This window comes from Peromyscus leucopus, chromosome 9 (genome assembly GCF_004664715.2).
Source record: "Peromyscus leucopus breed LL Stock chromosome 9, UCI_PerLeu_2.1, whole genome shotgun sequence".
In the NCBI taxonomy this organism is placed as follows: domain Eukaryota; kingdom Metazoa; phylum Chordata; class Mammalia; order Rodentia; family Cricetidae; genus Peromyscus; species Peromyscus leucopus.
The window spans coordinates 104,416,968-104,439,445 of record NC_051070.1 but is presented as its reverse complement, the minus strand read 5'-3'; the positions used below and the strand labels follow the sequence as shown (position 1 = coordinate 104,439,445).

The 22,478-nt window shown below is 42.3% G+C and overlaps 1 protein-coding gene across 3 annotated transcripts in view; it reads left to right on the top strand.

Annotated features, from left to right (window-relative positions):
* Grid1 (glutamate ionotropic receptor delta type subunit 1) overlaps positions 1 to 22,478 on the top strand; it is a 714,577-nt gene that overhangs the window by 419,978 nt on the left and 272,121 nt on the right. For all 3 annotated transcript variants that reach the window (XM_028878315.1, XM_028878314.1, XM_028878316.1), the window contains one exon: positions 5,236 to 5,289. In XM_028878315.1, coding sequence (XP_028734148.1) covers positions 5,236 to 5,289 — 54 coding nt within the window. The remainder of the gene's footprint in view (positions 1 to 5,235; positions 5,290 to 22,478) is intronic.

The following is a 22,478-nucleotide window of genomic DNA, read 5'->3' as shown; positions in this document are numbered from 1 at the left end:
CAGATGTCAAGACATGAATGACTGTTCTTGTCTGTTGAGTGAAGGAAGGAAGGAAGGAATTACACACTTGGAAGAGAGTCTGGAATGATGATGGAAAAGACCCTGGGATGACTACAAGGCAGGAGAAGCAGGAGGAAGGAAATAGGAAGACTTTTTGCAGTGACTGATTGTGGTGGTGGTATTGTGTTTCCCCAAAATATTGTGTACCCTAATAAACTTATCTGGGGTCAGAGAACAGAACAGCCACTAGATAAACATAGAGGCCAGAAAATGGTGGCACACGCCTTTAATCCTATCACTTGGGAGGCAGAGATCCATCTGGATCTCTGTGAGTTTAAAGTCACACTGGAAACAGTCAGGCATGGTGACTCACGCCTTTAATCCCAGGAAGTGATGGCAGAAAGCAGAAAGGTATATAAGGCATGAGGACCAGGAACTAGGCTGGTTAAGCTTTCAGGCTTTCGAGAAGCAGTTCAGCTGAGATCTATTCTAATGAGGACTCAGAGGCTTCCAGTTTGAGGAAACAAGATTAGCTGAGGAATTGGTGAGGTGAGGAAGCTGCGGCTTGTTCTGCTTCTCTTCTCTTCCAGCATTCACCCCAATACCTTGCTCCAGGTTTGTTTTTATTAATAAGAGTTTTTAAGATTCATGTTACAACTGATCATATATTGAGCCCCTTCCAGAATTGGTAAAATAACATGTAAAGCCATTTAATTCTTAACATCACCCCAGGCTAGAGCTGTTCATTTCAGATTGGGATCCCAGAAACAGACTTTGAGAGGAGAGGATCAGATGACAATTATTTATGAAGTATTCCTAGAGGAATTCAGACAAGAAAACCAGCAGGTTCTTGGAGGTGTGGAACAGGGACATGAAGGACGCCAAGTGACGTAGTTGTGACCTCATTCTGTAGCTGGATTCTGGGATGGCTGTGATGACAGTGAAGGACATCCCCGCAAGAGAGAAGAGAGCTGGGATCTGCATCTGTGTCAGCCTGAGTTCTTGTTCAGGGTACAAATCCCCATGTAATCATGGGTGCCAAGTACAGTTCTGGCAGCCTGAGCCTTGGGTGTTGGTGGCTGAGAATTAACACACAGGGCGTTTGGGTGATCAAATATCCCACTATGGTGTGAGAGGCTTTAGGCGGAGTACCATAGCATGGTTGGCACTCAAGTGCTATGGGTCACAAAAATGTGCTTGGAGAGGTGACGCAGATCACCAGGGAGCACACAACAAAGGGTCCTCTGTACCATGCTTGCTTCGTGGTGAAAGAAGGACTCGTTTCTATCTGCCACAGACATCTATGGGAGGAGAAGGGCGAGGCTGGCACTTGGAAGGGGAACCAGCAGTGCTGACAGGGACCCTGCCCTCTGTGAGCAGCTAGGACTCATCCCACAGAGCCGGCAGCTCTCCACTAATTGCCAAGGGAGGCAAGTGTGGCTTTGCTCCGTCTGCAGTAGCTGCCCTTTCTTACCGCCTGTCCCAGTCTCTGTGTGAGCTGTGTACCCTCTGAAAAAAAGGCTGTATCTGAGTGCTATTTATCTCATGTGGGAAAAAGAGGCTTAACAAATTAGCTGTTGCTTAATTGGTGAGGGAAAGTAGGACAGGGAAGTTGGCCAGCCATCCTGAGGGGTTTCCTAATCAATTCTCTCTGCCAGGTTCTTCAGTGCCTGAGTCAGAGATCAGGTAGGAAGACATCTTAGGGGACCCGTGTTCCTACACACTCCCTAGGACCTCCCAGCAATTGACCATGGTCATTGGCAATGCTGGCACCTCTCTGCTGCAAAATGCACCTGTCCCTTCCGATTCAAAGAGCTGCAGGTTCTATGGGAGAGATCTCAGGGTGAAGGTGCAGGCTGGAGCTTGGAAACCACTAGGATGTTATGCAGTTGGCTGCTCTCAGTGAATTAGAACCCTCTGTAGTGAGGCCAGGGCCTACTGTTTTAAAAAACCTTTTAGGGGCTTCTTACTTGCAGCCTGACTTGGGAATCATTACATGGAGTTATGTCTCTCACCCATGGTTGCTCTCCAAGTCACTACTAACTTCCCAAGCCACTGTTGACACTGACAACATTGTGGTACTTCTGATTGGCCTCTTTACCCTGAGGCAGCCTATTTGCCTTACCTGGAAAGGTAGAAAACCTTTCTTCTGCTGTGTTTATCTTCTCTGATTGCTAGAACCATTCATTCACTGTAAATCCACCCTTAGATGCTGCAAAGAGTAAGTTGGACTCTTCACAAGACAGTTCTTCCTTTGATTAGACACCTTCATTGTCCTGTCCAGTGAGGGTTCCTTGTTACTTACGTGGCTGTTGGCTTAAACTGCCTCACTTCATGACCGACATGCAGGGTATGGGTCCTTCCATTGCTGGGGTGCCTGACTTAGATCAGCGCCAAGGGTAGACCCAGCACCTCTACTCTCAGTCTTTAGTCTTAACTGTACTGCATTCAGATTTTAGCTCAGCATTTGCTATTTGAGTTTTGAGTTCAGTCTCACTGACCTGCCCCTGTTGAGACTTTGTTTAGCATTCCAGCCTTTGGGACCTTCGGAGATCCTCCAGACTCTGTGTCCTATGCTCATTCGATATGCAAGTTGCTGATGTAACAAGTGAACATGAAGGGAATTCTGAAAGGTTAGGGATAGAATTCGGCAAGGGCCCAGCACTGTGTTCACAGTGTTTAGATCGCATTCCTGTACTTTTTTACTCATCACCATGGTATTAGATATCTAAAGACATCTGTGGCAGTCTGTATGTTGAGAAGAAGGGGCTCTAGGCTGGGTGGGCAAGACTCTACCCTAAGGTGTTCTCCATTCACTACTCATAGTTCAGAGTCCTCAAGAGACACTGGCTCTTGGATCCCATAAGCTTCTCTTGAGGCAGCCCGGCTCTCCAGGCTTGCAGAATGGGATGAGAAGTGTCTCAGGGTATAGCACCATGGTGCACAGAAGCATTTGGCCTCTTTGAGGCTCATTTTCTTCCGAGGGTATAAGCCAGTACCCAGAGCCTCCTTCCTGAGGTGGTCAGGGATCTGTTTATCCCAAGAAAGGTAATGTTAATTGGGTAAGGCTCACATGACCAAAGGATACGGGATAGATGTGGATAGATGTGAGAAAATGGAAGCATGAGGGTGAACCTCTAGAGGACTAGAGTGACCATATTCTTATCTCAGTTTCCTGTGAAAGTTGTGGGACATTTATGAACCTCAGTCTCTGAATTTCCCTCTTTCTGGCCTCAAGGGTTACATCATTTTGCACAGGAGAGCAGCAAGTGTTGTCTGTGCTTTATACGTGGCTTCACTAGACAAATGATAGTGGTTCATCTTTTCATTGCCTAGTACTGTCTCATTCATAGGATATAGACAGGCCAATCTATGTTCTCCAGCCCTGAGTGGTTCAGGAAAAGCTTTGTGCCTGTACTTGGCATCCTGTGAGGTTGTCTGTTAAGGGCTGATGGGCTCAAAGTCTCCTGGGCTCTTTGTGGTCTCTATATTCATGATCTACTGTGTTCTCCAAGCACACTGTCTGTTCCCATGTAGCAAGGGCCTAATGGAGCTCTGTGCTCTGATACCGTGGGTGCCTCAGCACCACACAGGACCAAGACCTTGAGAACGTTGCTAGGCACACACTGGCTGGGTCAGAGGTGTAGGCTCTGACGTCACTACATCTCCTTTGTTAAGAACAATCACCTCTCTGTGCATACTGATAAGAAAATGTAAATTTGATATATCAATAATTTGATATATCAATAAGTTCGCAGTGAGAATTTTTACCTGATATACATTTCCAAATGTGATTTTAAAACATCTGTCTTCTATGAATGTGGAGAAACATATTTGCCTGATATGACTGTAGAAGCTTCTGGAAGGGAACACTTCAGACAGCTTCCAGTGGATGAATCTGGAGGAATAAATGGCGAGTTATTACTACATTAACAATTTGTTTAAAATGAGAAAGTATTATGGAGTGAGTTTAATTAAGCATCTTAATTTGTCTATATTTTTAAAATCAAATGAGTAATAAAAATTACATTGCCAGAATGTTTTAAAAAAAAAAGTAAAAAGAAAAGGAGTCAATCTGAAAGCTCTTTCCCAGGTTCATAGATGGTTTGGCACAATGCCTGGTGCTCAGCAAGCTCTTGGCACATGCTCGCCATGAGCATTCTTACAGGACATGCTTACAAATCATCAACGCCTTCCAGTTCTTTCAGTCTGCTGGCTTTCTAATTCAAGGAGAGCGAAAGCGCCCATAAACACACACATGAGAGCCAGGCATGGTGGTGCATGACTATAATCGTAGGCCTTGGGAGTTGGAAGTGGGAGGATCAGGAGTTTGAGGCTAGTCTTGGGTACACAGTGGATTCTAGACTAGCCTTTGCTATATAAGACCCTTCCTTAAATAAAAACAAACACAAACAAGCCCATGAACAAACAAACTCAAAGCTTGCAAACAAGACAAGGAACGGGATTTTATCTGCTGCCGTCTCTCACGTATTCATATGTCAGGCTGTGTTGATTGAATGCCTGCTATATGTTGGTGTCAGAACAAAGTTGTGGGACCCAGCTGTGGTCTGAGAGCTGTAGACCTAATCTTGTGGAGTTCCCACCCAACCCTGGCAGAGAAAGTAGGTAACAAGAAGCAATAAAGTGGTGGCCATTCACACACAACAATGGCAAGTACTGTTCCAGAGCAGTGCTGAGAGAATGTTGGCCAAGGGCCCACCCTCAATAACTGGGAAGAACCCAGCTCTGTGGATCCTAAAAATAATGTGAAGCCACACTGCAGTTTAGCTAGTGTCTTCTGTTTTCCTGGTGTTGCTTAGCACGGCTGGATGGACTGCCATAAATCCAGTATGTCAGTTTCCTAGTTCTGTAGTTTTGTTTAATGATAATGCTATCCTTATGTGCTGTTTTGGGAAGGGGTTTGTATGCATTCTTGGGGAAGGGAGGATTTGACTGTACCTGTGGTCTGTGACTTGTGTAGCACTGACAAGGGTCTCTAACCTTCCTCCTGGCCTGCGCAGGAGAGCGTGGAAGGATGGCAAAATCAGATAACCGAGTTCAGATGGTGTCCGTTGTGGCCAAGGCAGCTAGAGTAGGCCCCAGGGGGATGGCATATTTTGTGAGGAAAAGATTCTGCAAAAACAATGTTTATAGAACCTCATCCCAGCCATCATCTTGTGTGTCTGCCAGCTTCTGCCTTGCTTCTGTTCATGTACATTCTTTTTCTCTCTGCAGGCTGTGGAGACCAACCTGGCTTCCAAGGACAGCCACTGGGTCTTTGTGAATGAGGTAAGAGCCCCAGAATGGTGATGGGCGTGGGCTGCCCTGTCCCAATGCCCCATGGAAAAACTCAGAACAATCCTTTCAAGTCTAATCTCGACTTAAGGCCTAGAATGGATCCTGGAGTTCCATTTTGCCAAGGCAAGAGGTCAGAGAGCTGGCTGGCCTGCCAAGGTGCTGACCTGGAGCAGGTGGGATCCAGGAGAAGAATCCAGTCCATGTGAACCTCAAATGTCAGAGAAGCAGTTTCCGAATTAGGTAAAGGGGATGAGGTGAGGCTGATGGTCAATAAGGAGCCAGGCCCTGGGAGATGAGGTCAGGTTGTAAAATAAATACAGATGGCAGGACAAAGGGATATGGAGAGGATAGAGGCCCTATCTCATGCAGAATATCACAAGTGTGTGAGAGTGTTATGTGAGTGTCTGAGTGTAAACAGGAGTGTATATGTTTCTAAGTATGTATATGTGTGAAAATGTAATGGTTTACATGAAGGCATGTACATATGTGTGAGGAGTGTTACGCATATGAGCACATGGTTTGGTATAACAGAGTATGTATGTGAATTGTGTACATGTGAATGTTAATATATGTCTATATTCATGTGAGTGTGTATGTACAAATATCTATATGTGCAGGTGTGTACTGTGAGAGTATGTATAGGTTTGTGAGTGTGGATATGTGAATGTGCATGTGTGAATGTATGTATCTGTATATAGTGTGAATTGTTTGTGCATGTCAGCATATTTGAGTATGTATGTGTATGAACTGTGTGTCTCTGTGTGTGCATATGTGAGTTGTATGTGTATGTGAATATATGTATGTAGGTGTGTATGCATGTATGAATTTAGAGTGCACATCTGTATAGTTGGGAGAGTGTATGTATATGAATAATACGTGTGCATGTGTATATGCTTATGAGTGTACAGATGCATATATGGATGTATACGTTTGTGAGAATATATGTATATGCCATTTGTATATCCATGTGAGTGTACAGGTGTACGTGAGTGTGTGTGTGTGTGTGTGTGTGTGTATGTGTGTATGTGTGTGTTTGTGTGTAGTCAGCAGGTGTATACATAATGTACTCATCCAAAAAAGGTTACTAGGAAGTATCTTTAGGTCTCATCAACCCATGGGTTTGGCTTCAGGGGTGAATGGGAGCATTTGGGGCTTTACCTGTTTACTCTTTAGAAATTGTATCCTGCTGGTTTATGATGAAACTCTTGCACAGGGTGACCTGTCGTCACGTGTCCCCAGCTTTTCTGAAGAACCCTCTCTGCCCACACACTCTTTCAGGAAGCAGGGCCAGGGTAGCCTGTGTGACTTCCACATGCTGTTCACTGAGAGCAGACCTGTAAATGTTTCCTGGTTTTGCTTTCAGTGAGGGAATACAGCCTTCAGCCGCTCCTAAATTAGCTGATCAATTTCTAATGGCTTCATTTTGGAAGATCCAGGGTTTATTATGTGGGTAATTTCTTCTTTTATGATGTGTATTTCTTCATTAGCTCAGTGCGGATATGGCTGAGATCCATTTTGGGGGGCTGCTTTAATAATGGCACAGGTAGCATCACACACTAGCTGCTTGCCAGGCACACTGCTGATGGTTTTCCTCTATGAGTTCACATCTTATGGGCTCCCTGTCTACACGGGCCAGCTGGAGACACAAGGTGCTGCCCATTCCTCTTGGGGCGGTTCCATAACTGTGCTGGTAAAATTAGGAGAGGGGATGTGACCGCCCCCACCCTGCTTTTCAGAACCTGGTTGAGGCTCCATTGATCCTCAGCAAGTTTTGATTCTCTGAGCTTTGTTGCTCCTCTGCAGGCTCTTCAAAGCCCAGTGTCCTTTGTTCTGGTGAAAGGAAGCGTCCCACGTGTGTCCCTGAAGTCAAATGTCTGGCGCTGGTTTTCCTTTTTGGATGACTCCTCCACAGTGAATAGCCAGTGTTTCTCCGTGGCCAGGCTTCAGAAACCTACTATTTTACATTTTAAAGATTTTCACTCCCCTCTTCTGCATCCCCACCCATCCCCAAGGTGCCCTGTCCTTCCAGCCTGACTCCCTCTCCAGGGCTGGCCTTAACGTCAGACCCCAGAGTGTGAGGTGCTTTGGGGTACTCCCTACTCCCAGGCACCCAGGTATTTTGGAGGCAGCTTGAACGCAGAACTTAGACTTACCAGGGGACGGGTACAGAAAGGGCACCTGTAGAGCCTGCACAGAACAGGCACAGGAGGAAGTCTGTGCCGTACCACAGAGAATACTTACCTTGGCTGGCCAGAAAGTGCAGCTTGATCTGAGAGTTCTGAAGTAGACATGTCTTGCTTCAGAAGTGAGGGGATTTGAGGACCCCCTGCTCCCTTCTATCTTGCATCCTTCTCTCCATGAAGGCTCTTTCTCTTGAGAGGCACAGGCCAGCAGCAAGAATTTCCTGATTACTGGGACATGCCAGGAGCTTGTCAATCACTTTGCAATTGTTACGTCCTTTACTGCTCACCAATAGTCCCACTAGGCAATTATTGTCATCTTTATTTTACAGATAAGGAAACAGAAGCTTCCAGAGTTGAATCAATTCCTCAAGGTCAGGCAGAGATTATGTGTTGCCTATGAGATACTTTTATGCCCATTTTTTTTGTGTGTGTGTGTGTGTGTGTGTATACACATTTTTGCCCAGGTGGGTGAGTATGCACATGGGTATGTGCTTATGGAGGCCTGAAGTTGATGGTGGGCACCAGCCACTATCGCTCTTCCACCTAATGTATTGAGGAAGGATCTCTCAGTCAAACACAGCCCTCACTGATATGGCCTGTCTAGCCAGCTTGCTCTAGGAATCCTCTTTTGGCCTTCTGAAGCAGGAATTACAAAGTGGCCTGCCATGGCCACCCAGAATTTGCATGTGTTTCTGGAGAATTTGCACAGCAGATGCTTTAATCCCTGGGGCATCTCTACCTTCCTGCCTGTAGAATTCTTTGTGAAGATCATCCAGCTCCAAAGCCCTGTCTCTTAGTGACACTGTTGTGCTAATGACTTTGGCAGAGAACCAGAACTTGGGGTCAGAGTCTGGTTCTGAAAAGCCAGTCAGCAGGGTTCAGGTATACATGGCAGTGGGAACACTCTTTGGCTGACCATTGGCCCCAGCACATGGACATTCTTAAAGACTCCAATTGAAAGGTAGAGACTTTGCTAAGTCTTGACCCCAAATTCTGATGTAGCATATGGTAATGATAGAGATGGTCTCTAAATGACATCTCAGTTCATCCACTGGGCCAGCCACATGGAGAGTGTTATTTACTGTTTAAGCATGGTCCCCCCCAAAAAAACAAAGCCCTAGTATTCTCGTAGTGTTGTAGCATTTTAAACATTGCAGAACTTAAGCTAACCAATACAGAGCCACAGACAAATAGTCTTCAGTTGCTGTTCTTTGTACTGTGTGTGTGTGTGTGTGGTGACTAGTAATAAAATAAGGAAAACACTTGAAAAAGTCAAGGAGCAGGCACTTGGTGAAGACTCACTTTCCAACCTCAACTCTGGGACTTGGTGTGTGTGTGTGTGTGTGTGTGTGTGTGTGTGTGTGTGTGTGTGTACAGGTCCATATGTGTACAAGTACACATGCATATTTGTGGATGTACATGTGAAGGCCAGAGGCCAATTTCAGGTGCTGTTCCTCAGATGCCATCCACCTTGATTTTTTTTGAGGCAGGGTTTTGTACTGGCGTTGAGCTCACCAAGCATGCTAGACTGGCTGGGTAGTGAGTCTCTTCGTCCTTGGTGCCGGGCTTACAAGTGTGCCAACATCCTTCTGTGTTTCATTTGCTTCATGTATTTTTGTGGATCCAGGGTAAACAGTCAAGGACACATGTTTTTATTTGTCTTCTTTTTATGGTGGTTTTCTTAATACATCTACTTGTTCACTGGTGAGGATTGTTGCACATTACAAGTCTGCTTTTTGGCTTCTGAATTTGTGCACTTCTCTGGGCGATTTAGTGACTCTCTGGCTCTACTATGAGACACTGGTGAGCAGATGTAGTTTTGGCATAAAATGCATTTTTTATTAATTGATTAAGTTATAAGAACATGTGGAAAGTGAAACAAATCATTAGACAAAGTGGCTAGTATACTGTGAGCCCCTTGAGGACATGGCCAGATCTAGCTTATCAATGAGTCTTCAATGCCCTATAGAAAAGACCTTGCTTACAAGTTGGATTGAAGGTGGGTCGATCTATGTAGTGAAGAGCAAAGTATATTGATGAGCACTTCACAGTCTGTATCAGAGAAAGAAAGCAACAATTAAAGAGCTGAGCCTCAGAGATGGAGATGCCAGTTCAAGCCAGCTGAGCCTGGATATGTTGGGTGGCCTCTGGAACCTCTGTATCAGGCTGGAGTGAGAACCTTTTCTCTATTTAGATTTATCAGATCTGGGAAGTCTTCACGGTTTGTCGAAATACACATGGTGTCCTTAGTGCTGGCTAGACTATGGACAGAGGACAGTGCCTTCCCAGGAAGCTTCATCTTGGCAAGAGACATGTACTTTGTGGTGTGTTCTCGTGGGAACTTTTTTAGGAAATTCTATGGATTGTGCAGTGTGAATCTCAGGGTTCCGAAGGACTCCATGTGATGGGGAAGGTAATGGCTCAATCTGATGCTTGACAGCAGACTTCTTTGGATACACTCTTGGAGACATACAACCATTACAGAGTTGGATGGAAATGGTTTAAGATGTTTAAGAAACAATGGAGATGCTCAGTGATGGTGGGTGGTCAGGGCCCAGGAGGAGGTAAGTTTTCAGAAGTGGGAGAGGGCGTAGTCAGCAGGCCATTAACATTACTCTCCCACTGTAGCATACACCAATGACCTACATAGCCTTGCCCATTCTAAACATTGTTCTTAAGCTCTAGACCCAGAGACCAGCTATTTTCCTCATCCTGCTTCCCCCCACATACACACAACATAGGATTTTATTTCCCATCTGAAGTTCAGTGTGACTGTCTCAGAACTCCTTGTCCTCCTCCAGACCTGTTTCTTGCTAGTGTTCCTGACCTCGGACAGCAAGTCACTCTCTGGCTGACCCCAGCAGTAGGGAGTTGCTCACATTCTATCGCCTGCACAGCCTGCTGCAGGCTGACCCTTCCCCACCTTCCCACTGTTTTTTACTTACCATTCTTCCATTGTGTCCCAGCTCATGCCTGCAGGGGACTGGTGGCTTCTGGTATTTCCCTTCCTGGCTCTAGGCCTCCCTAGGACTTTTCTGTCTACTGTTTGTGCCCTTCCCAAATCTCATACCATCTTGAATTCCTCAGAGCTCTGCATTGTTAGTGATTGATGCATATGCCCATCTCCCTAACAGCCTGTGAGTGAGGGTCCGGATCTCATTCCTATCTTTTTCCTGAAAGATTCTAGCATGAAGGGCTCACCTGAGGAGGCATTTCTGCTTAAACCGCCTATCTATCTATTGCTTGCTCACCTTGACTCTTCTTGTCTGATTGCCTAAACGAGGAGGAAGAGGCATTGATGAAAATCCCAATCTTTCATGGCCCCAGGAGACTATGATAATTTCCTCCATGAGCTACAGCTATCAGGTCCTCTTGTTGCATTGTAGCTGTTTTTTCTGGGCCTGTATTATGATCACAGGTGAAGCAGTGCTTCATCAGAGGTCCATCAAAGCTCCTTTTGCCTTGGACCAGGTCCCTGGCAGGCAGAAAACACTGGTGAAACTCCTTACAGAAACTGCAATTAAAACACTGGGGAAAATGTGTTGTTGATTCACGGGAGTTTTGTGGGAATGGATTCTATCATCAAAGGGTGAATAACTTAAGAGCTAAATAGTGTGGCCAGGCACTTGGAACAGAGGCAAGTGGATCTCTATTAGCTTGATGCCAGCCTGGTCTACATAGTGAGTTCCAGGCCCACCAAGGTTTCATAGTGAGACCCTGTCTCAAAACAAACAGACAGATAGTTAAATAGTTAGAAATAGGGATCTCTCATTCAGGCTTGCTGCGGCTAGTGCACACCACGCTTTTCCATGTACAGTGCGGTGAACACTGTCTGCCCCATGCACTTGATCTCACCAAACAGCTTACGTGCTTTTGATCTCACATGCTCACCTTCACGGGAGCAGGTGATGGACAGACGGGTGGTACTGCGAAAGTCTCCAAAGGAAGTCCTGTCTGTGGAGCTGCTTCAACTGGACCCTAAGAGAACTTTACACTCCAACAGATGTTATATCAGCACGTGGGCCTTCTCGGTGCTCTCTCCCTAGAATATTGTCTATACTTTTCCCTCAGGCCCTATGCCCTTTCACTGGTTGCTGATCCACATGAGGATCTGTGGAGCAATGGAGAAAAACTCTAAACTTTCTGACTGCCCTACCCAGAACCTATACGGAGGGTAAACATGTTACTATGAGATTCCACTACACTTGGTTACTGTGGGAAATGATGCCAAGAGTAAGTGAAGACAGCAATAAGAACAATGAAAGCAGAGCCCTAGCTTTAGGATTTGGGGATATTTATAACCCCCTGTCTGTCTGGGATGCACAGACAAGGGGGTTATAATTGTTTTCTTCCTTTCATTTGGAAGATTTTAATTCTGTTTGAACATTAAGTCCCTGTGCTATTTGCCATCTTTAATTTTAATTTCTCATCCCTCAAAACCAGTTTGTTGGTTGTAATCCACGCACTCGTTTAGCTCCATGGCCTCACTGGGGAGTTTTTGAGAACATGGATCACAGCTTCCCCTTCCCTGTTGTCTTGGCTCAGAATCCTGGAGTGAAGAATAGGTGTTGCCATCAGGCATTAGCTGCAACCCAGAACTGTTTCGATTTTTTTATTACATTTATTTATGTTGTATGTGAATATGTGTGTATGTCTGTGTCTGTGTGCATGCACATGTATGTCACAGTATTTTCCCCCTTTAATTGATGAGAAATATTCACCTGTATGAGTGAATCACATTCATAGATGGGCATTTTGAGTCTAGATTTTTGGCCAGTATGTATAGTGCTATTAGGGATTGTCTTAGTCACTGTTCTAATGCTATGAAGAGACACACGATCAAGGCAATTATTGTAAGAGAACGCATTTAATTAGGGGCTCACTTACAGTTTCAGGGTTTAGTTCATCATGATGGCAGGAAACATGATGGTATACAGGCAGATACTACAGCAGTAGCTAAGAGTTATACCGCATCAGTATGTCCTGGTCCTGGAATAAATAAATAAATATATATATATATATATATATATATATATATATATATATATATATCTCAGTCAATTGATCGCTTAAATAGTTTACCAGTTTTTGTTAAATTGTATCCTTTTTGGGGGGCTTTTGAAAGATATTTGTATTTTCAATGCCAAATTCTTTACTGGATAAAGACTTTGCAAATATTTCCTGCCGGTCTCTGGCTTGTTTTTTTCATTATAACACTGTCTTTATGGATGGCAGCCCTTTTTATGTTGATGAAGTACAACTTGTCAATGAATTCTTTTGTGGACTGTGCTTTTAGTGTAGTAACTGAAAACTTCCTTAACATCCTATTCTGTTCAGTTCTGTTTTGTTTTCCCATCTTTATAACAATTGCACATTCTTTGGCTTATAATTGCTTTATAGTAAGATTTGAAATCATATTTTGTAGACTTTTAAGTTCTTTTTCAAAGTTGTTTTGGCTATATTAGGTCATTGGAATTTTTTTGTGTGAAGTTTAGGATTAGCCTGTTTCTGATTTAGTTTGTCACTGCTACAAAAATGATGCCTGGGGTTTCATTTGTGATTACACTTAATCTATGATAGAATTTGGAAAGAACTTCCATCTTAATAGTATTTAGTCTTCTTATCCAGGATGTATTTCTCTTCATTTATTTAAGCTGTTTTAAATTTTTCTCAACAATAGTTTATTATTTTTAGTGTTCAGACCTTTAATTTTTTTGTCAGATTTTTATGTCAATATTTTTATATTGTTGAGCAGCACCATTTAGTAGTAGTTTAAAAAACTTCAGTGTCTAATGGTTCATTGGTAATATGTAGGAATACAATTGAGTGTTATGTGCTGATCTTGTGTGTTGGGACCCTAACCTTGATACATTTAAGAATTCTAGCTCCTTTACAAACATACTGGGACATTTTCTGCATTGACTGTCATGTCCTTTGGAAATGCAGCAACTTTAATGCTTCCTTTGTGTTTGGATACTTTGTGTATCCTCTTCTTTCCTGCCTGTCAATCTTGATTAGCATCTCCAGAACAAAGGTTCAAATGGTGGTAGGATTCTACATCTTTTTCTGGGCCTTGATACTGAGAAGAAAACAGTGTTTTGTCATGAAGTGTCATATCAGATACATGTTCATCAGACCAAGGAGGTCCTTCTCTGTTCCTAGCTTGCAGTGTTTCTGTTGGGAATTCATGCTGGATTTTGCATACTGCTCCTTCTGAATGTACTGACATGATTATGGGATTTTTCTTTTAGTTTGTTAATATATTAAAACACATGAATTGATTTTCTAATTTAAATAACCCCTGGGATTAGGCTTTCTAGTTATAATAATTATTTTTTATATTATATTTCACATTTAATTTGAGAAAATTTTGATTAGAATATTTCTCCAGTGTCCATAAGGGATTTTGGTTGGTTCTTCTTTCTCCTAACTCATTTCCCTGGTTTTGATATTGGCATAAAGATGGCTTCAGAATGTCTGGTGAGAAGTGTTCAAGTCTAGATAGTTTTATATAGACTTTATTTTTTCTATGAATTCTGGGATTGCTTATGAGGCCATGTGGCTTAGAGTGTACTTTGTAGGGATGTTTTAACTACACATTAAACTTTTTGGAAGCCTTAGAACTATTTTTCCTCGAGTGAGTTTTGGTAATTTGGGTTACTCAAGGAAGTCTCCAATTATCATCTAAGTTGTCAAACTTAGGAATGTAAAGTTGATGATGTTTCTTGACTATTTTTTCACATTAATGGAATCTGTAGCTATAAGTACTCTCTTATTTTTTATGATCATTACTTGGGCTGCTTTTGTGTTTCTCCAGATCTTTCTATTTACTGGTGTTGATTTCAAATACCAGTTGTTGTTTTTTTTTTAATTTCATTGATTATCTCGGTAGTTTTTTCTGTTTCCTTCAATATTTTCTCCGTGTTCATAAAGGATTGACTGTTTTCCCCCCTCTCTCCCTCTCTCTCTCTTGCTTCCTTCTGCTTTTGTCTTCATTGTTACAAGTTCCTGCTCACTCTGGCCATCCTTTCCTTTTCTTTCTTCCAGCTCCACAGGAGAAGATGAAGTTGCTGAGGCTTTCTTTAGTGTCACCTGTCCCTTTCAGTGACTTAGTGTCCTCACATACATTGTGATGTAGAATAGTTCAGGATTCAGCTCAAAATATACATACATGAACATACATTGTTCAGGATTCAGCTCAAAATATTTTTCATATTAATTTTCATTTACTTCTTTGACCCATGGATTATTTAGGAGTGTGTTATTTTGTTTGAAATATTTGGGGATTTTTCAGTGGTCCATTTATAATTTAATTCTGGCATGGTGAGGAAACATAGTACATAGTTCCTAGTACTTGGATCCTTTTAAATGTAGTGAGACTGATTCACAGTGCAATGTATTGTCTGTCTGTCTGTTTATTTATTTTTGGTTCATGATTCATGAAAGCTTGAAAAGAATATATAATCTATTGTTGCATTGAACAGTCTGTAAATGTGAATCGAGTCAATGTGGTTGATAGTTTTGTTTGTGCCTTCAATATCTTTGATAATATCTTTGTGTATTTGTTCTAACAATTATTGAGAGGCTTATTAAACTGTTAAGTGATAATTGTGTTTTATTTCATTTTGAAGTTTTATCAGTTGTTGCATAATATATTTTGAAGCTTTCTTACTAAGGCATAAACATTTAGATTTTCTTGATTAATTGACCCTAAATCATTATTAAATGACTTCCTTTATCCTTGGTAATTTTCTCTCCTTCTGAATTATACTTTGCCTGTTTTTAGCACAGCCATTCGATAAGACTTGAAATGTAAAAGTACTCCTTGATATATGGACTTCTAAATTGATGTTGTATCAGCAGTCATGGAAACAGAATTAATCTCCCTGCATATCTCCAGCAGGGCTCATGGGTGACCAGGTGCATTGTCAATGATATTTTGAAAGGATTTGTTTCTCTTGAAGTACCTCTGAATTATCTAAATACTCAGTAAAACAAACCATCAGTCCATCTACCATATGATCCAACACATATATATTCAAGATCAGTGAAATCAACATACCCCAAAGACATCTACAATTCTATGTTTTATGCTGCACTACTTGAAATGGCAAAGACATGGAGTTAACCTATTATCCTATAAGAAAATATGGAATTCTGGGGCCTCTGAGGTGACTTAGAATATAAAAACTTGCCTTTGAGACTGACAGATTGACTTTAATTCCCAGAATCCACATGATAGAAGGAGAGAGCTGACTTGAGTTCTTCTTTGACCACCACATATGTGCCATAGCATGTGCATGCCCCCTCTACACAAATACACACAAATGAATAAAGGTATTTGTAACATGAATTGTTAAACGGTCTTATTAATTAAAAAACCCATAGTCAGACATTGGGGTGAAAACTGAAAGGTCAGAGAAGCAGAGCAAGCCAGCCACAAGTTCTTACCTCTATGAAATCCTCAGTTTCAAGACAGTGAGTTCCTGTTTCCTCACACCTTATATACCTTTTTCTGCCCTTGCCATCTTATTTCCTGGGATTCAAGTTGTGTGTACTTCCCAAACAAAGGCATTAGCTCTCAAGTGTTGAGATTAAAAGTGTGTGCCACCACGCCTTTTCCCAGTGTGGCCTTGAACTCACAGACATCCAAATGGATCTCTGTTTCTAGAGTGATAGGATTAAGGGTGTGTGCCATCACCGTCTGGCCTCTATGTCTAATCTAATGGCTGGCTCTGTCCTCTGATCCCCAGATAAGTTTTATTGGGGTGCACAATATCAACCACAGGCAATAAGAAAAAAGAATGGATTTCTGTCATTTGTAGATAAATGGACACTTCTGGGAGACATTATGACAAGTGACATGCAATGCCACATCTCTCTGAAGTAAAATGGTAATTACTAAATCCAGGAAGTGTCAGATGTGGGGCAGGGGGGAAGGAAAACTGGACGATTGATACCAAAATTATGTTTGACCGAAGGAAGTTCTGTCCTTCTGTAGGCAGAGGGGATGTTCACAATCACCTAGGACTGTTTTATGATAATGTACAAGAGAGGAATCTAGAGACTTCAACAGAAGAGAATGATAAAGAAAGGGAAATATTGATTATGCATGTTGTTCTACGTGTCTACACATCATATTTGCAATTATTACGTTTTAATCAAAAAACTACAAGTGAGCTACAACACAACAGAATCAATATGTTGTAAACGGATGTGCTGTTTTTCAGGATTTGTTGTTCCGTTTACAGAGTACTGGCAGAATAGATGTAGTATAATTCTTATGGATGCTAGGATTTTTTTTTAATGATACATGAGGATGGATCTTAACTTCAAGTCACCAAGTGCATTAGCTCCTAATAGCCAAGCAACATGTGCTGTGATTCTTTGAAGCCAGACATCAATCCCTCTCTTGAGACATGATGCTTGTATGGCATCTCTGTCTGGGACAAAGTTGCTTGTCCACATTGAACATCTGTTCTTAGTGCAGCCTCCGCCATCAGTTGTCTGCATTTCATAATTCACTCACTGTGGCTCCTATATCAATGTCTGTTCCCTTGTCTTGCACGTGGATGCTACAGAGATGGCTTCTGTCCATAAACCCCACGAGCCAATCTCTGCTTCTGGCCATTATTTTGAAGCTTCCATCTACATCGGATTCTTCATAGAACTGAGGAGAGCCACTGCCTCATCCTTATCAGGCCTTGTCTCAAGTGCAGGTTGGTTGGATCTTGAGGTCACACTGGTGAAACTTTCTCCATATCACACACAAATCTGTCTCAATTCATGTTGTGTGATCCCTTGAATGGCTCTTTTAATTTCAAGAATTTGTCCTGTGTATTTATGACTTCTCTGTTTGGCATAGAGGCCTAGTTTTCAGACTCACTTGGTTTTCTGTATGTCATTCTCATTAACCTTAATCATTTCAAATTTTTGATTTAAAGCGAGAGATGTGCGATTTTTCCTTTTATTTAAATGCTCTAAAGTCATTGTCCTGCTGTTAACTGTTCTGATTTCAGCATTGCTGTGGCCTAAGGAAAGGTCACAGACAGTTGGTACAACAGTCACTTACTAAGTCTGACATCTTAAGTGACTGAAGTTTTTAGTGTCCCAAATAATCTCCTAAGTGACATCAAAGCTCATGGGCCACAGACTACCAAAGTAAATGCAATAATAATGAAAAGGCTTAAGATTGTGGCAGTCACTGAAATACAGCATAGAGACAAGTAAGGAACACATGTTCTTGGGGGGAAATCGGTGCCCAAAGGCTTGTTCTATCCAGCACTGCCACAAACCTTCATAAATATTGTCCGATCTTTGAAGCTCAGTAAATAAAGCAAGGCACAGTAAGCAGTCTCTGCCTGCACAATAAGGAAGTGCAATGTGAATATGCTGCATTACTTAGGGGAGAAGACTGGGAAAAGAATCTGTCCATCTTCAAAACAGATGCAAGGATTACAGGATTAAGTGTATCTCAGCAGTAGGGTAATGTGTTTAACTGAGATATTCTATTTGTGGTTGATTGATGCCGTGGTATAGAACCCCAATGTATGGAGGGTAAGCAGTGGATCTTTAATTCCTCATGATCTACTTTTAAGGTGTAATACCTCACATATAGTATAAGGAGTCAGGAGCTGATGCAGAGGTAATGGAGCAGTACTGCTTACTGGTTTGCTCCTCATGACTTGCTCAGCCTGCTTTCTTTTTTCTTTCTTAGTTTTTCAAGACAAGGTTTCTCTGTGTTGTTTTGGTGCCTTTCCTGGATCTTGCTCAGTAGACCAGGCTGGCCTTGAACTCACAGAGATCCGCCTGGCTCTGCCTCCAGAGTGCTGGGATTAAAGGCGTGCACCACCACCCTCTGGCTTTCCTCCTGCTTTCTTACACAACACAAGCACAGAGGTGGTACCACCCATAGTAGGATGGACCTTTCTTCCCATAGTAGGATGGACCTTGATTTCCCATCAAGAAAATGTCCCAGAGGCATATCCACAGGGCAGTCTGATGGAGGGAATTCCTCAACTGAGATTTCTTTTTCCCAAATGAGCTGAGCTCATGTCTACTTGACAGAAATAACTAACCAGCACATCAGAAATCTCATGCCACCCCCTGTTTTTGTTTTTCTATTTTTTATCTCAGCAATCTTCTTGGGTTTCCTTGCTACCATTTGAATTTTATTATGTGTACCTTGGGCTCCCCCCCCCATTCTCTTCCATCTTTATTATTTAATTTTGCTTGTAAGTTTTGCACTTCTTGTACTTGTAGATTCATAGTTCTCATCAAACTTTCATAAATCGCAGGGTGGTGGTGGCACACGCCTTTAATCCCAGCACTCTGGAGGCAGAGCCAGGAGGATCTCTGTGAAGAGTTTGAGACCAGCCTGGTTTACAGAGCAAGATCCAGGACAGGCACCAAAACTACACAGAGAAACTCTGTCTTAAAAACAGAAAAGAAAAGAAAAAAAAATCTTTCATAAATCATTTCTTCAAAACATAAAAACAAAGTAATCTATTTCTTTAATTACTTTGTCTGCATTCCCCTCTTATTTAAGGATTTATGTTACACACAGAATAGTCCCTTTGAAGATGTCCTCCACATCATAGATGTTCATTCTGTTTTCTATCTTTGTGTGTTACATAGATGTGTTGCACACTTACCACAAGGTGTCTATGGAGATCAAAGTACAATCTCTGGTGTGGGTCCATTTACCTTGTTTGAGGCTCTTACTGTTCACTGCTGCTTACACCAAGCTAGCTGGCTCATGAGCTTCCAGGGACCCTCCTGTCTCTGCCACCTATCTTACCACTGGGCACTGGGATATGTGACGTGTACTACTGTGTGCAGATGTGTGCGGGTTCTGGAGGTCTGAATGTAGGTCCTCACACTTGTGCAGAACACTCTGCTCACTGGTTCATTTCCTCAGCCTCACATTTTATTTTTATTCATTTTTCCTCTGTTTCTCTTTGTATACTTTTTTTTTTTTTTACCATATGTACACAGTTGTTGGGGTTTTTACTCTTTGCTCTTTTGGGAAGCCTTCTACCCAGCTCCCAAATAAATCACATGGAGGCTTATTCTTATTTATGAATGCCCAGGCTTAGCTTGACTTTTTTCTTGCCAGCTTTTCTTAAATTATTCCATCTACCTTTTGCCTCAGGGACTTTTATCTTTCTCTATTCCTGTATACCTTTTCTTTCTTTCTTACTCCATATCTGCCTGTGTAGCTGGGTGGCTAGCCTCTGGAGTCCTCTTCCTTCTCTGGCTACTTCTTTTTTCCTCCAAGGTTTCTCCTATCTATCCTCTCTGCCTGCCCCCTTGCCTAGCCTTTCTCCTGCCTTGCTATTGGCCATTCAACTCTTTATTAGACCATCAGATGTTTTAGACAGGCACAGTAACACAGCTTCACAGAGTTAAACAAATTCAACATAAACAAAAGTAACACACCTTAAAATAATACTGTACAACAGTACACAGTTTTACCAATCTTTTTGTCTTCTACATCTAATCTGCCATTATTGCTACCCACTGTGTTTTCTTCTTATAACTGTAGTTTTTATCTCTTGAACTCTGAGCAACAACTTTTAAAACCTATATTTTCTGCTCATATTTTTGAACATGTGAAATATAATTATAAGAACTGCTTACGGGTCAACATCTGCTAGACTATTTTCAGTTTCAGTTCTAGGACAGTGTTTATTAATTTATTGCTTTCCTTTTGCTTATTTTATTTTGTACTTCTTTAGTACATGACTAATAATCTTTGCTTGAAGACCAAACTTGTGAATTGTACACTGTGAGTTTCTGGATGTTCTTGTATTTCTTTTTCTAAGATGTAGTTCTTAAAAAGACATTGGTCCTGTGGACTTTGTAACTTATTGGATATTTTCCAAGTTGTATTTCATCTAGGGCTAATTATTCCACACCTGTGAGGCTGAACTCTCTGGGTGGTTCACTTCAGGCACCCAAAGCACAAGCTTTTCCAGCCTGGTTATCAAGAAGGTGCATTTTCCCCAGGCCTGTGTAAACCCCAGACACTGTTCTTGTTAACCCTTTGGGTTGGTTGTTTCCCCTCATCCAGTGACTTCCATACAAGCATATTGTGGTGAGTACTCTGTTGAGTGTTCCGGGGACCCTTAGGATATGCCCATGTTCTTCTTTCTCCATACACCTGTCTCCTCCCGAGTCTTCAGTCCTGTGAACGCTAGCTTCCTTTGCCATCTGGCCCAGACACGTAATGCATGGAGTCCTTTGGCTTTGGTTGGTTTGCTTTCCCCTCTTTTCAGTGGTGTTACAACTCCCTCAGGGCAGTATTTCCCTGGCTTATTTCCTTTTTTATCTTGAAAGATCCCTGCTAGACTTATTGCCTGTTGTCCAGTATTTTAAAAACTGTTTCCTCCCCAAATATTTTGTGTAGTTTGGTTGGTTATATCAGGCAGGGCGATAAATCTAATTCTCTTCTCCATCTTGGATAAATATAGGAGACATCCTTATTTTATTTAATTCGAATTCTTTTCTTTAAGACACAGAGTCTCAGTGGGTTGCCCAGGTTGTCCTCATCATTCTGGGCTCAGGAAATCCTGTTATTTCATTCTCTGAAGTAGCTGGAAGTACACGTACATGATTCTGTGCTTGCATGAAAGTATGTTGTATGAGATGGGACACATGATGAGATATTAGCCAAATACAAATTATTTTGGATTTTACAGATTTCATATACAGTGATGAAACTTTTTAAGGAGGATCAACTGAGAAAGAATGTTTTCTAGTTTAGATTAGATGACAACAAGAAGTTTCTTGGATGAGGAACATTTTAACAGGGAATAGAAGAAGTGAGAGGGTGAGGAAGTTGTGCATATGAGTGGAGGATTCATTAGCTTCTTAGGCCTGGGAAAGAATAGCAGCTAGGAGTTTCTGGGCAGGAGCCTGGCAGCAGGCTCTAGAAGCAGCGTGGGGGCTACATTAGATGGATGGATGGAGAAGTAGTGGAGAGGAGGCCAGGTTCTGTAAGGCAGTGTGGACTCTGTCATACATGTAGCTTTTAATCTCAGTGGAGTAGAAATGAAGAAAGAGTTTTGAGCAAGATGCAGATTGTTTTAGACACATATTTTAGCAGGAACCTTAAGAATGGCTATGGAGGTCTGTATGCAGCGATCTGGAAGGAAAGCCATTTAACAGACTGCATGGTTTTCTAGGGAAATCCTGGCAGGGGAGGGGGAGAAATCCTGGCAGGGGAGGGGGAGAAATCCTGGCAGGGGAGGGGGAGAAATCCTGGCAGGGGAGGGGGAGAAATCCTGGCAGGGGAGGGGGAGAAATCATAATGGGGTAGGGGGAGAAATCCAGTGTCAGGTTCAGTTGACAAGGAGGTTCAGTGACCTTATCTAGGTGACGGATGTTAGGAGAGGATGCAGGACTGAGTCCCTAGGAACCTAAACCATCCAATCATTCAAATAAGGAAAGAGTCAGCGAGATGGACAGATGTTTTAATGTCATAGAAAGAGGCGGGACCAGGATCTGAACACAGATCTTCAGGGTTCAAGACTTAAGATTTGCACACCCGTGTCACACTGCTTTGTCACACTTTCCTCTAGTACTCAGCCCTGGTTGAAAGCCGAATGTCACCAAATCCCAGGAATATGTGACTTTTAAAGTAATTTGGAGGAAGTAATACCGTTCTTGTTAAGGGGAGCCTTACAATAGAACTTCTGTTGTTTATTATGTGTTCTCTTTATGTTGTTGTGTATATTACCACTTGGTTTTAAAATCGCTTATGGAAAAGGCAAAGGAACCTCACAAAAGCCCATAGAAATAAGCTAATATGTATCTTAAGAGAAGAAGCTGGAAAAAAATTACCCTGGAAGTACGCTGTCCTTCATTAATGAGAATGGGCCTATTTCCTCTCTCAACTCTAAGAGACTGAGGCTTATCATTTATGGCCACAGACATGTGAGGACATTATTGTTCTGTAGGAACCTGCAGTAGTCTCAGAGCCCTTGAAGACGG